General features: G+C 35.3%; 1 protein-coding gene across 1 annotated transcript in view; it reads right to left on the bottom strand.

Moving 5' to 3' along the window:
* Window positions 1-18,080, bottom strand: part of NPAS3 (neuronal PAS domain protein 3) — a 579,942-nt gene that overhangs the window by 415,558 nt on the left and 146,304 nt on the right. The window contains exon 7 of the mRNA XM_042813282.1: window positions 4,343-4,587. Within this exon, the coding sequence (XP_042669216.1) occupies window positions 4,343-4,587 (245 nt within the window). The remainder of the gene's footprint in view (window positions 1-4,342; window positions 4,588-18,080) is intronic.

Below are 18,080 nucleotides of genomic sequence, written 5' to 3'. Positions count from 1 at the left end.
CTGGAAAATAAGGAGGAATAAAATATAGAGCTCTCACGGTTTCTTCAGCACAAGAACAGAAGATCTCTGTGAAGCAGGACAGCCAGATCTGGAGACCCCTTTCGTGGTAAACAATAACGCCAAATCATCTGTGTTATGCTGTATTTGCTATGCCATCTGATCTTTTCATGTCTGACAGTTAAAAACAGTGTATTGGACCAAAGACAGTGAAGATCAAAGTGATTTTTATTTCCTCACCTCAGTGAATGGTTTCTCTAAGAGAGAGGAGTGCATAATAACTCAGAAGGGAAAGCCGCTCTCAGAGGAAAGCCTGTGTGGTTTAACGGGGAAGGCTTGTACTATCTTGTTTCTACTCAGAAGACAATATTCAGCTTAAAAAACAAGAGAGTGACAACAGATAACGTTATCTAGTAAGACGATTCAGAACTGTAACATTTATTTTATCTCTTCAAAATATATACTTATCTAGCATAAAAATAACTAGATAAAATTATTTAAATAAATGAAGATAATCTCATGACATTTACTGTACTTTCCAATTATTATTATTGCTTATTTTCTTTCTCAGAAAATTCAAAGCACCAAATTCAATCCCAAGTTCCACAATATGTTAAAACATCAAGATCTTTTTCAGCCTATTTTTTTTTGTACTTTGTTTGCATTGATAACCGGCTCTGAAAAATATGCAAGTTTTAAGTCTTTATGTAGCCTGACAGTTAGTCACTACTTTTACTGTGGTCTTTTTTGCTCTTTAGTGAATCTCATTCACCTCATTATCCCTCATGACAGATGATAAGCAAGATAATTTTATATACATAATATAATTTTTTGGCTTTAAAAAAATAACATTTACAACAAACTAACTTATAGCTTGAAATTGCAGGTAATCCCTTAATTGCTTTTTTCAGTCAAAGAAAAAAGATGCCTAAACTTGTCTTACATGCTCTAATTTCCATGTCATATAATTTAGCAGGAAATATACTCATGGCCTAACACAAATGCATGCATCTCCAAAGACAAAAATACACACCTCAGTTTAACAAAAAAAAAAAAAGCATGAAAATAATCACGGCAAATTTACAGCGTTTAGAGAATTAGGTATAGACTACTGAGTTTAATTGCTGCTTCAAAAGAAACAGAAATGGGAAGTGTCAGGTACCCTGTTCGAACATCAAGAGCTAGGAGACTTCTTTTTACAGTGATGGTGATTCTGATCTAGTATTGGTGTCCCAAAACAAGAAAAACAATATACAATGTATGACTTTACATCTGCCACAGATATTCCACACATCACAGAACACAAAAGTACATTTGCAGACAATGATATCTCAAAATTTGAAGGTGCTCACAACAGTTTGAAAAGTACTATGGGCAACGTGTGAGGACATCAGAATACCCTGGAGGACTTCAAGTGACACATCATGTTACTGGGTGAACACACTGTATACCCTATAAAAATACTTTCATTCCCGGGTCAGAACTTTCAGAAAAGTCTCTTTGCAAAAAGAAAAAAAAAATTGCTTAGGAATTAATTCACTTTTCTGTTCAGAATATTTCCCTTAAATACAGAGATTCAAAAACTTCAGAGTGCTGAGAAACAAAGGGAAATTGTGCTGTTATTCATAGTTTATTGTATGTAGTATGCAAAGAATAACCATATTATTCCTCCTGACTCTAAATAACTTTTTGCTCAACTTCTGCCATAAAAGAATAATTTCCCGATCTTTAAGAACTGTAATCTTTAAACTCACCTGCTGCAAGTTGTGTATGTATTTGTTTATGAGGACTAATACTTCCTAGATACAGAAAGCCTTAGACAATGCACCAAAAAAATTGACTGAAGTCTGCTGATGGAAGATTTATCCATTTTTAGCAAATGTCAAATCACTGGCTATTGCTTTTAAGATTAATAAAAGATATAATGGTTTCTAGATAGCCTCTAAATAAAGATTACTATGAATGGAGAAATGATTTACCAATAGTCACCACAATGATATTTCTTTAAAGGTTACAATCATAAGTTATTTAGCTGAAACACTGCTGAGAATGCCTGGTCATTTCTTGAATAATGCATAATGTTCATTGTAGATCTGATCTGTATTATAACAATAGATATTTCTAAAATAATGGAGAAATCTGTTACTTTCCAATTGCTCAAGATATTTCCATGAAGTAATTGACTCTGAAAATATTATATGGAGTCACCTTAGAGTTCATTTGCAAGCAAAACTCATAGCGATCACTACACAATAGGCATAAGAGAACAAACTCATCATCTTTCATAGACTTTTCAGGAAAGCTGTGACAAATACAAGGCAGAGTAAAGGACCTTTATGAAATCCTAAATTAAAAGGTATAAGTTACTGTACAGTACTGGGGAACAAATTTTAAACTAAGCTTTGAAATTTAATTATTAACACAAGCAGACCACCACATTGGGTAGGGATGGGGGAAGAGGAAGTGAGGGAGAGAGTGAAAAAAAAAGCAGTTCCGTACACCCTATACCATTCATATAGTTTTTGAAATATCTTTGAGTCTATTCAGGAGATTGCTTGGGCATGAATGAAGTATAATGTCTAATGTTTTATTGTAGGAATATCAACTATACTCCATACAAAGCTGCTAACTATTTAAATGAGCTTGTTTATCCTTATGAATTTCCTCAAGGGCAGCAAAAGTGACCTTAATAAATGAAAATGAATTTCTTTTGATGTTATTTCATGAATGTTTGATCAGAATGTGTTAACAGGACTCCACATAAGGAGAACTGGTGAAGCAATAAAATATACTTCTACTATACAGTTAATCCCGCTTATAGTGAATTCATATACAAAGAAACACCATTTATTAGTAATAATTATTATTTCAATATTCTGACAAAAAAAAAAAAACAAAAAACCAATCCTAGTTAGTATAAAGAAACCCCACTCAAATATTATCAAAAGCAAAAATCCTTTTTTATCCCCTACATAGCCATTATGCTTAGAGGAATGTGAATTAACTCATCAGAGGTTGGAAAGACACTAACTGTTTACGCAAGCTTTTTACAGGGAGGAACAAGACCTTAACAAGAACTTAACTTAGACCAGACTAGTTATGCTGTTATCTAGGAATAAGGTTTAATTTTCCCTCAAAAATCTTTCCTTTGTCAGAATCTTTGCCCAAAAGGAAGCGTCAGTATTCAAATATATATTCTTATTCCACAAGAGGATAACAAGAAACAAATCTCAGGTAGTCTGAAAATATACACAGAGATGAGACCACTTTCTACAGCACAGGACATCTAGTAGAAGCTTAGCTATACGAATTTTGGGAGGAATTATCTATTTCAATAGATAGATCACAGATCCTGGAGCAAGTTCACTTTATATCCAGCTTGAAACAGTTGCTTAATTACCAGACGGCTCATCCTGGAAAAGGGGTGAACACTTGCATATTATATAAGAAGGCTGATGAACCATGTTATACTCATGCACTGGATGATGCAATTATCCTTTTTTTTTTTCTTCACTAAAATTATACATGGCATGGCAGACAATATAAATGAAATAAACGAAGTGATGCAAATATATCCAACTAATAAATCATCAGTCCAAAAGTCCTTCAGTTGCTGCCCTTCACGTCTATCTCCATCCACTGAAAATTATAACTTTGCTTTACTGATCTTTCTTCCTTTAAATGAAAGAGCAACTAAAAGCTCCTTTCACTGGCAGTACCAGTAACCCTTTGTGGGCATTTCTGGTTTAATAAGCCACTAGTTTGTAATACTTATCAAGTATCAAGTTTCTTCTTCATAAATAGCATAAGTAAAAAAATTACACAAAAATGTTCAGTTTATACAAGTCACTGGAAACCCTAGTTAGGAACAATACACATATAACCTCTAAAATCAAAGACTTAAAAATTTTGATGTTACGTTCATGAACTAGAAGACACAATTCTGCCTTTAATCTTTAATTATGGAAATTAAGTGATTGTTTGAGTCCTCACATCAAGAAATAACACCACGTTTCCCTCAAATACACCCATTGATAAAATATTAAAATAGGAAAAACAACATGATCATTGCTAGATAACTTCGAACAGTTAAATGTATGCTACCCAAAAGACTTACTGTTGTATTATTTATATCAGAAGGTTTGTTGTTAAATAAAAATAAATAAAAGAGGTTTATTTCACCTTCACATGGTGTCTTTCTCATGCAGACCTCAGATTTCCACATTTGTATCCCTTTAAAGGATTTGATATGCAGGGAAAGAAGAAAGGATGATGGTAAAAATTTCAATTTAGAGGTTACTAAAGGCTGCCATAGCCGATACAAAACAATGTATTTAGGCCATACCTTTTACTGATGTATTAGGTGGAGGTCCTTCCATTCTCAAGTTCCATGGAGGATCACCTTGATTAGCAAAGTCCCTCATTTTCAGATAGCTAATTGTAAGTCGAATGATGGATGCCTTGTCAAGCTGGCTGGTAATGGCTGCAGGCAGTGGCAACAACTTTGCCAACTCATAGAATTCAAAATTCTCCTTTCCCCGGCGAGAGCGAGCAGCATCTCGGGACTTTTCCTTTCTCAAAGCCTGTAAACTGAAGAAAATAAACAAAGTAGGACATTCATCAATATTAGTGTTATGTCATATATAATGAACTTGCTTTTTCATTGCTGATTTTCAATATACATTATGACATTTTAAAAGTGTTGTGAATGGATGTACAGACTACAGGATACATTTAATGGTACTCCAATCTTTGAATAATTAAAACTAATGATAGTGTTTTATTTTTAGTTGTAGACATGTTACATAACTGCTCCTATCTCATTTCATCCACTCTCTAATTAGCCTGTCCTTTATTTTTCTGCTGCCAGCCTGAAGAAAGGATTCCTAAGAATCCTTTATCTACACAGATGCTACTGCTTCTTCTGACCCACTAAAAACTATCTTCATCCAAATTTGTACCAAATTCTGACTCTCATGGGAAAGGAGGTGTGTGCTATCACTGACAGGGGTTGCTGTAGCGGCAGTCAATATGACCAGACAGGCTATAAACTTCTGTGGCTCAGAAGCTGCTTTAAAGTCTGGTGTAATAATGCAAACCTACTGAGATTTCAAGAAGTTAATCTTTTTGTGACTTGTTTAGCTGGCCTTGCTGTTGAAACAGTAACCATTTTCAGAGATTCAAGAAAGCAGTTAATGGAGTTACGTGCTTCATTTTTTCCAATTTTAATTCAACATCACATAGGACAGACTCCTACGCAGCTTTTTGGATTAGAGAGACCCTTCTGCTTTATGCAAAACAGGTGGATACGCAAGGACACTCATTTACTTCAGGTTTATTAAGGTATTTCTTGCTACCACCCATATACTAGGCCTAAAATTAACTCCGATTTTACTCCTGTGCTACTTAATTTGTGTACAACATCTGAACACACATTGAGAAGACACTGGATCATCAAGGCTGTTGTCTTCCCCTGATTTTTTCCCAAAAGTCAAAGAAAACTCAAGTTTCAGTTTCTTTCTTTCTTTGTTAATATCTGATATAATTGCGTTACAAGAGAAAATGGATTCACACTGTTCGTTGTGTGGTTTGAAACAAATGAACAAATGCACAGTAAACTTACCAGAAGATTAAGAATCAATGTACAAACAATAAAAAGAACAGGTATGAAACTTTTTTCCTCCTCTTCTAAGGGGTTTTTTGGGAGACAAACTTTTCAGCTTAGGACAAGTCTCGACTGTACATTTTACCCACATCTTGGTAAATAGAGATTGATGCTGATGTTTGTGTCTACCAGTCAGTTCTAGACCCTCAAAAAGGATGTATTTTTACTTTGTTTTGTTTGATTACTTATTAATTGCATGAAATTACAGTCAAAATTCCATTAAATACCCATTGGTTTAAGAAACAAATTTGAATACAACTAGTGTGTAATGAAACAGCAAATACTTCTCTCAAGCTTCTACAACTCTTATTGAAACCTTGGTTTTCATTACAGAATAGTCTACAAAATCACTACAGCTTATGAAGTAGATTAGACAAGTAAATTTAAAACTACGATTCTGAGACTCCTATTCACCTTCTAACTTGGGGATGACTTAAACTACAGAAGAGATTATCTTGTTTTAATATTCTTACCTATGTACATTTTTTGCAGCTATCTCTGCCTAAGATACTCCTCAGAATTGAAAGGGCAGACCACCAATGCATCACACTGCCCTGAGAATGATTAAAAACTTACATTCTCTACACAATTATATACTAACAACTGTATTTTTAAAAACAGCTAAGGAATACAGGCGGTGAATGATCAGACCACCAGTAAGAAATACCATCTATTTATCCATAGATAAAGATACAATGCTCTATTGAATTCCATATTAAAAAATCTACTTGTCTTTATGAGCTGTAACTTAACAGCTCACAGCTAGATTGAAATTTACAAGCTATATACTAAGTGACAAATGAGACTTTTGAAATTGAAAGGTGTTAGGAATTGAAAAGTGATAGAATATTCTTTAGCAAAACCTAAAACTGAAAGCACAGTTTGCAAATCCTGTACAATGTTCAGAAGATTGCTAAAACTGAACAACGTATTGCAATATAAGCTTATATAATGCATTACTGGATTGTTAAGTTTTGCAATCTCAGTCAATTCAGCTGAAAAACAGGGCTCTCTGTTAAATAAACAGGTGGCTTTCAGAGCCATCTAAGTGTATTCAAACTTCTAGAATAAAAAAAATCCCAGCATACAAGTGATGGGAAATTAATAAATGTATGAAAGCAACTCTAAAGAAGTGGTAATATCAGTAAACATGGCTTTCCTCCCAGCCATACTGTATACTGCTCTTTGTGAAAATACTAACAAAGTTAGTCAAATCTAGAAGTTTGTAAGTCTTGGCATCAGTGCATTTTGCTAAATTTAGCAATGATGTCTGGCAAAAAGTGCATATAAGTCTCAATTTCTCTACCATGCAGTTCTACCAATAGACAAATTGTGGTAGTAGTATTGGACACCAAAGTTACACTGATACAATGGGTCCTTAATTTAGTAATAGCAATTTCCTCAGCAGAATGCAGGAATTCATTAGATATGCCCTGAACATCTTTGGCACCTGTGATTCTGATAGGCAACATCAGCTTCATCATTGGATGTTCGTAACAGAGGAAAGTGCTGGCACTGACCATCCTAATAATGTGATATAAGAGGTGTGAAGCTCACAGCAGAAAGCAGTGGTGCTGGCACCACATGTTGGCCCCTTGTCATATGACATTAATATTACAGGTAGTTCTTGGTAACAAATGAACTTGCTGCAAACCAGTCTGCAAACGCTTAGAAATTCCTACTAATGAAAAGAATTGAAGTGTGAGAAACTGTACCCACGTTTACTACATTGATTCCACATTAGAAAGTACCTAGAAATCAAATATTGTATGTGTCTTACACAAGGATTAGTTCTTGGATGAAGTCTCCCAACAGACAAGCAAATCTACATATGCTGTCTATGCTACCAACAACGAAATAACGAAGTGTGAAATATACCCAAGGGACATAAAGATTGCTCCCTCCTTGCTGCCTGTGGAGAAGGGGAAAGAGCTCAGATAATTGGATCAGAGCACATCCCTGTTCAATATCAAAGGATGATGTCATGATACAATGGTAAAACTTAATGCATTCCCCTAAGAACATACTTCTAAAGCAATTTTCATACAGAGTCCACTAAAGAAGACAAAGAGGTTTTCAGCTGCTTGCTCTTGATAATTCTGAGATGCAATAGCATATAAACAGAATATTTAATGACTAGAAAACTAATGCTACTTTAGATAGGAAGTTTCTAAAATATATATCATTTTTCCTTCTAGGGCCTTTTCAGATGGACTGATATAAAGCAGGTCTCTTTTACAGTTGAAAGGGTATGATAAATAGCATCGTATAATTTTAAAATGGTGTACACAACATTTCAAAAGTAAATTTTCTATTGAAGACACAGCAGATCCAGAAGACATGATAATATGCTGTTGCATAAAAGTTTTATTGGTACTCATAACTCACTTGTGATTTCATTGTGCTCGTGGTCATTCTGAGCTTAACCTGCTTCGTATTTTATTCCACATCATTTTATACATTTTATATTCATAAGCATATAAATGCATCCATGTCTATGTCCAACCCTCCCCTCCCCCACCAATCTCCACGTCTGACAGATCATCATCTGTCAGTTTAAAGATGGGACAAGCACAGCTCCTAATTTTTGCAGGATATAATGGCAATCAAACATATTACAGCATATCAGCAGATGCACTGACCTACATTAGTAAGGATTTTCTAACATATCAATACCTCACCTGTGTATCTCAGTTTGGGTGGTAAAAATCAGGGAAATAATTTAATGCCATGAGTTTGCATTTTGAATGAAAACAGGGGAATGGCTGTGGTTACAAATAAGTATTTTTATCAACAATTTCAGAATGCAGCTCGGAAGCAGACACATAGAAGGCCCACTCAGTTTTAGAAAAGGAGTTCACATTTACAACTTACTCATTACTCTTTCTTTAAGCCCAACATAGGTGACTGGGGTGTGATCATCCCTCTGTACTCAGCTCTGGTGAGGCTGCATCTCGAGTACTGTGTTCAGTTTTGGGCCCCTCGACAATGAAAAAAACGTTGAGGCCCTGGAACGTGTACAGAAAAGGGCAACAAAGCTGGCAAGGAGTCTGGAACACACATCTTACAGGGAGGGGCTGAGGGAGCTGGAATTGGTTAGTCTGAAGAAGAAGAGGCTCTGGGGAGGCCATATCACACTCTTCAATTACCTGAAAAGAGTTTGTGGTGAGGTAGGTGTCTGCCTCTTCTCCCATGCAAGTAGCAATAGGACTAGAGGGAATGGCATCCCGTTGCACAAGGGGAGGTTCAGGCTAGATGTTATGAACAATTTCTCTGAAAAGGTGGTCAGGCATTGGAATGGGCTTTCCAGGGAGGTGGCTGAATCACCATTCTGGATGCTCTGAAGGTGTTCAAGAAATGTTTGGATATTGTACTAAGGGACATGGTTTGGTGGGGAAATATTGGTAATAGATGGACACTGGAACTGTATGATCTTGGAAGTCATCTCCAAAGTACGTGATTCTATGATTCTATTTCTTTAAGTGCAACACAGACAACTGGGGTTCCCTGAAGATATTGCTCTCTCCCCAGTTCAGCCCCATATACCAGAAGCAGCGAGGTTTTACAGTGCTTCCACTGCACTGGTCATAAATAGAGACTGAAGTGGGTGCAAAAGCCATAAAACAAGGTTTGAGGGACAGACAGGCTACTGAGATCCAGCTAGAATGGTTAAAGCCAATGGACAGCGTGCCAGTAGTGTTCCACCATTGCTTTTGCTCATTTTTATTGGTTACAAGCAGAAAGGTACGACACAATGAATAGGCAATTATTATCAGAGTTCTTTTGTGTTTCTGGAGTTCTACTGAAATCCTCCTTGACTTCAGGAGAAGCTTTACTACAAGGGCAACAGTATACTGGAATAGAGCACTTCTTGTAGTACTAAACAATATCATAATTGTTAATTCAGCTATTATCAACCACTAGTGAATTTCTTAAGCCTCTAACGACAATGTGGATTACTAGCAGGAAAAACAGATACTGTACAACAATAATACTTAACAATATCTAATAATGTTTATAACAAGCTTTATAGAAAATGAAGCAATATGTGCGTGTGTGTATTTTTATATTAGTACACTTTTTAAAATAAAAGGATCAAAAGGTCCTGTATAAGCATTCTCTAACTCTCCAAAGACCTCTTCAGAAGCCTGTTATATTCATTTCACAGTAAAGAAATCAGATCTATGGAAAGGATGTGCAACATTAGATTGCACAGTGTGTCTGTTAAAAAAAGAAAAAAGAAAAAAGGGACTGGAACCAAGTGATCCAGCTTCATCTCCATATCCCATTGGACTTTTAGTTGTGTGTCCTTCTGTGTACAATGTTTTCCAAACTATAAATAATGAAAGAATGCTTATTTGGTCAAGTTTATCTGTAATGTAACAAAAGGAAATAAATTTATCTGCTCTGGAGTCCATAGGTATGAATTTGTGTAATTCTATGAAGTACACTAAAAACATCCTTACTGTTCTTTTCTCTATGTAAATGACATGGCATATTATGGACCTACTTTGGACATTTTAACAAATAAAAATTTTTAAAAATCTCTCTCTCTTTTTTTTTTTTTTTTTTTTTTTTTTTTTTAAGTTACATCTTTTCTCTCTTTATAAAGGATACTTGTTACTCATAGTGGCCAACTATGTACTTTGACTAATAAGAAAGTTCATACATTCTGATCTATTACAGTCTAGCAACTGTTCCTTTACTTGAACATTCTCAGTAAATGCCTTTCCTTGAGTTTCAAGCTGACCAGTGCAAACAATGATGGCAGCTGACCCCATTTATAGTAACAGTAACATAAAAGTCTGACTCTTACTGCCTGGGGAATTCATTCAGATAGGGTCTAAGTACAAATACAGGCATCCACCAGGCCAAGTTCTGGCCTAAGAAAAAAACAACAAAAACCCCTCCGTATTCATTTCACTGATATGGTAGGATAATTACACAGAATTAGAAGTTCAATGAATGGAATATCATTGATATCAAAATGATAACATTTTTTCAGTATAACAGCTACAAATGAGTACAAAAGAATGAAAAAAAGCTAGTGTGGACAAGAATTAAGAGAAGAAATAATCCTCATCAATTTCATCAGGTCTACTCTATTAATTCTCAAAAAATGATACTGAAAATGTTTATATATTTACTCCTAACTTCTACACAATTTTTCCTATCACTTTGGATTTTACTCTTCTGTGACAACTTTTTTTCAAAACTTGATTTTTTTTCTCTTCCTTTCTTTGCTTTTCTCTTTTTTTCTACTGTCCTATTCATAGACTTCCCTTTCTCACAGTTTTTTTCTGAACTCAAGAGTACAAAAACTTCAAGGCTATAAAAAACAGTTACACTGTTTAAAAGAGAAGAGTGCTGTTGTGAGGGCAAAACCTGCAAAAAAGAGGAAAGGAGGAGAATCAAAGCCACATTAAATTTTACCTTCTTCTTTCTGTTTTTTAAAGTACATCTGAGAAGTCAGACAGGCAGATTTTTATGGATTTTTCCACTTGTTTGCTTAGGAGATCTGAACATTGCTCAGTCTCACTATTTATCAATTAATCTAGCATGCAGCCTCAAAGGAAAAAAGTAGACCTGTATTAAAAATTCATCCATCAAAAATTCATCAAAGGCTTCAGCATTTTAACTCATGAACCTTTGAACACCTGCATACTTGTCAGATCTGTGGTCATAGTTAACTGGAATCTATAGTTACTACAGTAGCCATACTTGCTCTGACATGAGCTGCGTGGGGAGACTTTCAGGTGAAAGTGCAGTATATAATCTAGTGAGTCACGCTGCTTTCTCAAACTGCTCTTTTCAACAGATAGGGGATATCTGGCATCTGACTAAGTTCAAAGTCAGTGAAATAAGACTCTGCAAAACACTTTTTGGGGCATTCATTTTTGTACATATCATAAACATTGCGATTCTCATCGGGCAAAACATTTGCCAAAAATGTAAACAAAACTATTATCTGACATAAATATAAATGGCATAGTCCACAAATAGGAGTCATTTAATGCTTTCCAAGAAAAATTAATGATTTCAGGAGAAATTTCTTTAACGTATGAAGAAAGCTGTATAGCACACATTGGAAGTTAAAGCTGGAACCTTCAAGTTCAAGGTAAAAATTCTGCTGCTTAACTAATGCACTGCTCATAGCTGTCATCATTAATTTATGTTAGCCTCTGTAAACATCAAGAGTATAATAGGCCAATTTCACAACTAAATATAGATGCACATTTTGCCCTTATATAAATGGCAGATTGCTGCTGTAGATCATCACTGCAGCTACACGTCAGTAAAGATGCACTGTTTGATGGTCTGATGCTCACACAATATATAAAACCAGTTGTAATGGTTGTTTGGAAGCAAAGTGTAACACAGCAGCAAAATTTCATTTGTTCCACAAACTCAGGATATATTAAGCTTGGCTGACAAAGTCTGTTTGATGTGCTAAATCAGTTTGACCTTCATTTTTTGCTTTATATTTCTCATTTAACACATGAAATGACCATTATTTTTTCAATATATAGGAAAATATCACAGAACTAGTTTCTATTAAAAAGCCTCCTTTCCTTGTCAATAGTAAAAAAAAAAAAAAAAAAAAAAAAAACCCACAAAATTTTCCAGATGTTTTCAAAAAATCACTCTAAGAATAGTATGCAACTCATTAAAAATAATACCTATATCAACGCTAGCTTTTTAAAATATATATAAAATTTGATATCAAAAATCAGGGTTGTATTGTGGGAATTGTGGTTTCTAAAATAGACTTATTTTATTTTCAATGGGAAAAATTCGCTTAAATGTTTTTGGTTGTTTTTTTGTTGTTTTTTTTTGTTTTGTTTTGTTTTGTTTGTTTGTTTGGGAGGGAAAGGTTTATGTTTGAACTAATCACTAAATTGAATATTTTATCTCCATCACCATATTTGTTACATTTAAATTTCAAGATTTACTTCCAGAGCAAGTCATTAGAATGCAATTGGAAGAATCTGGCAGCTTTTTCAGGATTACATACTAACCATCCCACTCAATCTTCTAAAACTAACTTGCATTTTGATATAGCAACAATTAAGTGAGCTGTGACACACCAGTTAAAACTCAAACTCTGCAGCCACAATACTTTGATCTATTTTTTTTCCTTATGTTGAACTAAGCAATTGCATGAGAACAGAAACTGCAGTTCTATCAAGCAATTTTGCAGTGCCCAGTAAATAGCACTTTACCTTGGAGTAACTTGTACATTTCACACCTTAAATTTCTATTTACCAAACCAGCTAATCACTTCACAATTGAACTTCTCAGAACAAAAAATTATCAATTAAAGTGGTTGAAACTCCTGCAAATTATCAGTTAGGAATGAAGTAATTGCTTTCATCAGGGCAGAAAAGCCCGCCAGAACAGAAATGTCACTTCAGATTAGTGTTCTCACTCCTGAAGCTATGGATGACACAGCTGATATAAGACTAAATGCCAAGACCAATCAATTGCTTTTGTGGCTCTGTTCTGAGCTGCTGTAAAAGGGGCCATTTTCTAGGATCTACTCTTCATTATAGTAAATGCTATCTCCTTGGTAACATAATTCCATTTCTCATAAATTCCGTCTGAGAGCATTGTCCTAACAATAGATGTTTGTGGAAAAGAATGCTGTTGGTTTAATGCAAAGAAATTAAGTGTGAACGGCTGTCAAAGTACTATAGTTTGCTTGTTCTTAAACAGAAATTGAAGTCTTTACACTAGAAAAAAAGAGCAGAAAATACTTTGGCGGAAATGAATGTTCTGAACAAGTGTAATATATTGCATTTGGAAGTGCTGTGCTTCTGATTGAAAGCGCAGACTTTTTTTTGTACACATATATTCTGTCACTGGTGGGCACAGTAGTCTCTAGCGAAGGCTTCTCTGTTAAAGAGAAGTAGATAAATACTCCACTTATTTCACAGCAGTGCAGTTAGGAAACGTGAAACTGCTGAAGAAAACATGGTCTCATTATCATATGACATGCTATTTGTTAGAAGGCTCATCTGTGTGTAAAAGCTGCCTTTGAACTGAGCCCTTACTGGAAATATCTGTATTTCAATTTGTATTGTTCAGCTTCCTAAAATACTAAGGATCTGAGTTATGGTCTCCAATTAAAAGGATATCTGAGAAGCTAATTTGGTGGAACAGCAGCAATTTCCTGCATTGCTCTCCTCATGACTGAAGTTCAGAAACAAATTCAAGATTACAGATTTTTATTCAAAACAGGATGAAAAGTATTCCTCCCTCAATGAGCATAAGCAATTCCAATTAACAACAACAAGAGTTATTTGACAGGAGAATATATTACCAAATACGCAAAGAAGTAATTAATTCAGCATCAAGATGAAAAGTGCAATTTTACTACAGCATTTCAATGGGTAACCAAAGAAAGATCACAGGTACACTCTCACCAGGATTATGAATGTAGGCCTGAATGCTGGCAACCTCACAAATATGTGAAAAACACTATCTATTATGGGATGTGGGGAAAGCAACAGGACAAAAGAGACAATATTGCATAGCACCTCCACCTGCTAGAAGAAAAAGTAGTACTTTTAATAGCAAATCTAGATAGCTTTAGCCCAGATGCTCCAGATGTGCTCTCATACCTGATATTAAACTTTATATAACATAATGCAATATAAATATGAGCCTTGCAAACTGCAGTAAGTAGAAGTTACTACACAAATAAATCACCCTAAGAAATGAATAAACAGAATCCAGATGTCTGGTTTAATCCCTTAGTATGATCTTTTAGATGTGCTCCAAATTAGAAGATTTTGATTCTGGTTCTGAAAGTAATATTTTAAAGAACGAGTAAAAATCTGTTATTTTCCTCACCTACATCAGAACTATCGCATTCTTTTTCCCTGAAATGCTCATATCAGACTGTGGGCCATATTTTCCAAAACGTTAGGCTGAACGAGTCTCTGGACAGCATGATCTACCTGCAGATGTCCCTGTTCTGCATGGAAGTTGTAGTAGATGACTTTTAAGGGTTCTTTCCAACTCCAACAATTATACGATTCTATGATTATTTTACCTTTGGTAGCTTTGACATAAACATCTGGCAAAGTGTTGTTTGGCATAAACTGCATCTATGCTAGGCAGTTTGGCTATATCATGAAATTTCACTAATATAGAAAGGCGTAAGAGCACAATGGTGCATTCAGACATCCCATGTTTGCTCTTTACAGATGACCTAAATAGGGATTTTGTTAGAGTTGGCTGTGCACTCTGTAACTACTTGCTCCAAGTTAGTCCCCAGAGCCAGGAAAAAAAGGCAAGAATACAAACCTTTCTCTTTCACTGCTGTCACATAAATAATTTCTGTATGGTGTGTTCTCAATTACTATAATATCAAGATCTATTCTGAAGGAAATAATATGCTTTATTTCCCTACCTCCTCTTATAATTATCATCCTCATCATCTCACAATTCCCTCTTTGCCATCTGAACATTGTGCTTATACTGAAGATACACAAAGTGGTAGTTACAAATTAGAGTATTAACAAGAACTTTTATGAAGAATCTTTGGACGGAAAAGGATGCACTGGCACTCCAATCCAGAGGAGCTATTGCATTTTATAGACACATTACTGAACAGTCTTAACACCGACAACACTATAGCTCAAACACAATAGACTCAAAGATAATCTACATCAGCAAAGTCACCATTGACTCCTCTACATTTTGTTTCTATTTTTTATTTTTAACCTGGTACTCAAACTACCTAGCTAAAACAGCACGTTTACAAAAAATGCAACAACCACTCTGGGCTGTTGGGCAGATGCACCTATGCATACTCAAAACTCAGAAGTACACGCAATACTTTGCCTTTGCAAACTTAGGAAGATCCTGATGCCAATTCTCCAGAAGCTCATTTTCCTAGCAACATAAGCTTCCCTCTCCAAGGTGCAGCATTAGCTGTTGAACCATCATTTTGACACAGAATAAGTGAGCAGCAAGGCCTTTCAATTCCACACTTCTGGCATGAATCCTGAGCAGTTAAGAGTGAATTAATTTCAGCAGAGCACAAGGCAGCAAAGCTTTCACAAGTAGATGTCTCTTTCATACAAAACCAGTGAAATAACTTATACTACTTCCTGTATATTCCAGAGTAGCCTACAGTTTATATGGAGTTCCCTTGAAAGGAACGTATTCACTTTTTGCTCACCCCTCTGAGAGAACTGGCAGCTCTATAATCACCCTGCAAATATTCATGAAAGCATAAATTGGAGGAGGTTAGGGTCGGATTCTGTCCTTCAGTTTTTTGGACACTCATCTGTTATTTCAAGTCAAAACTGAAGGCTGAGATATCATTAGTAGGGTTGGAGCAAGGTATAAAGTTTTAAGAACAGAAATAGGCAACTGTATAGGTTTGGATACAAAATAAAGTCTTGACTTCAGAAAAAAAAAAAAAAAAAAAATCTATAATTCTTCCATAAATCAGCATTAACATGCATTTTCCTAGGCTAGCTTCCCACATCCTACTTGCTTCTTGAGGGAAATATTCTATACTTATATCTCTTTATTTCCTATGGAATATGAAAGACATGCCAAATACAGCAGAATCTTACAATCAATTTAGCAAGAGGAAATAATTCTCCAAAATTTAAATAGAATGTCAAAGCAATCATATGGAAATGCTTGTGTTCCAACTAGCACACAGCTGGCATTACAATTTACAGACTAGTAGAAAAAAAAAGGCTTCACAAAGCAATGTTATAGTGTACAATACTCCTCAAGTCTCTCCTCAGTTCTAGTAATAAACTTCCACTTTTCATGAATGGTAAAAAGCCAGTTAAAGAGATTCCTTTGCCCATTAAACAAAAGAAATTCCAAATATCTGCTACTTTCTTCCTATCTGGGTAATCATGGGCCATGATCATGTCACCCTTTAACCTTTCCTTTGATAAGACACTTGATTTACTAAACAAATTCAATCACTGTGTGTTTTTACTCACCAATCTAGTAATCTCTTTCTTCAACATAAAATCAAGTAAAAAAATTTAAACTATAGTAACAGTAGCAATCATCAGTAGGTAACATCATTTCCCAAATTCAATACTCCAATTCATGTATTTAAAGATTATTTTAGTCTGCATCTGAAACAGCAACACGCTGAGTTACAGTGCTGTGCTACTCATTAGAAAACTTGCCCACTGATGGTATTTATGTTTCAGAAAAGGAAACAGATCTGGTTAAGTAGCATAGTAATAGAAATGAGAAAAAACAGATTATTTTGTTAACTTCAGAAATCAACATCTTGGTTTCTACAAGGCATCTAGACCTATCTCAGTCTCATTTGGACTGTTCTCTGTTTCTCATTCTTCATTATATTTCTGAGGTGAAATAAAGGTAAAGTGATCACTTGCTGTGGATAAACCCAGGCAAAGGTTTCTTTCACATCACAGAATTCTTGATGGGATTAAAATGACAGAACTCAGAAATAAGATGAGACAGCCTGTAAAACTTTTTCATTTCCCTCAGCATGACGTAGGCATTTTTTGCTACTGAATGGACTGGAATTCCTCAGAGAGGGAAAGACTCCCATGTATCCTAGCCCAGACTACTTAGATCAGGCAGACTGTCACCTATTCAGAATCGTTCCATCAAACATGCATAATAATAAAGAAAAAACATTAAAAACATGAGAATAAAGACAATTTTATTCCCTTCCTACTCAGTAAGGGCATGAGGCTTTAAAACTATTCTAATTTTGAACTCATCCACCTGGGATGAACATTACTTCTAACCTTCTTGCCATCTTCCCTAGTGCTCTGACTGCCACAGGACACCATAAATGCAAGGCTGACCTGTGAAAGTGAACAGGGATGTAGAGTATGTAAGAGCACAAGCATGAATCACTGAGGGCACACGGTATAATTTGTCACAGATGGGATGTTGATAGAATATGATTATTCCTCAAAAGCTTTCAGATTTCTCTTAGCCAAACTATTGCTACGGTTCAACATGGACAGTACATTCAGGCCACAGAAATACTGATAGTAGTGCTTTTCATGTTCTCCATTTCAAGTCCTCACCAAACCAACAGACACACATACTAAGTTAGTCCGTGCCATTAAATATTCCTATGGTCATAGTTTTAATGAAACTTTTGAGAGCTCCCAAAAGCCATTATTCACAAAAGTCTTCAAATCACATGGAATAATTAAAATAGCATTTTCAGAATCATATAATGCCACAATAATCCTTCTCCTAGAGAAATGAAGCCCCAGAAGCTGTGTTTGAAAATGCCACCTTACACTATTTAAAACCTGTCATCAGCGTTACGAGCTGAGACAAGCAAACAAGAAATACCTTAGAGTTAAGAGGAAGTAAATCCAATATGCCCATGTGTAAGAGATTATTCTGTTAACGTCTGTGTCTCAAAGCTTGC

This window comes from Centrocercus urophasianus, unplaced genomic scaffold (genome assembly GCF_019232065.1).
Source record: "Centrocercus urophasianus isolate 14NV4802_14NV808 unplaced genomic scaffold, USGS_Curo_1.0 seq_14, whole genome shotgun sequence".
In the NCBI taxonomy this organism is placed as follows: domain Eukaryota; kingdom Metazoa; phylum Chordata; class Aves; order Galliformes; family Phasianidae; genus Centrocercus; species Centrocercus urophasianus.
The sequence above is the reverse complement of the archived record's forward strand: the minus strand, read 5'-3'. Positions and strand labels throughout refer to the sequence as shown.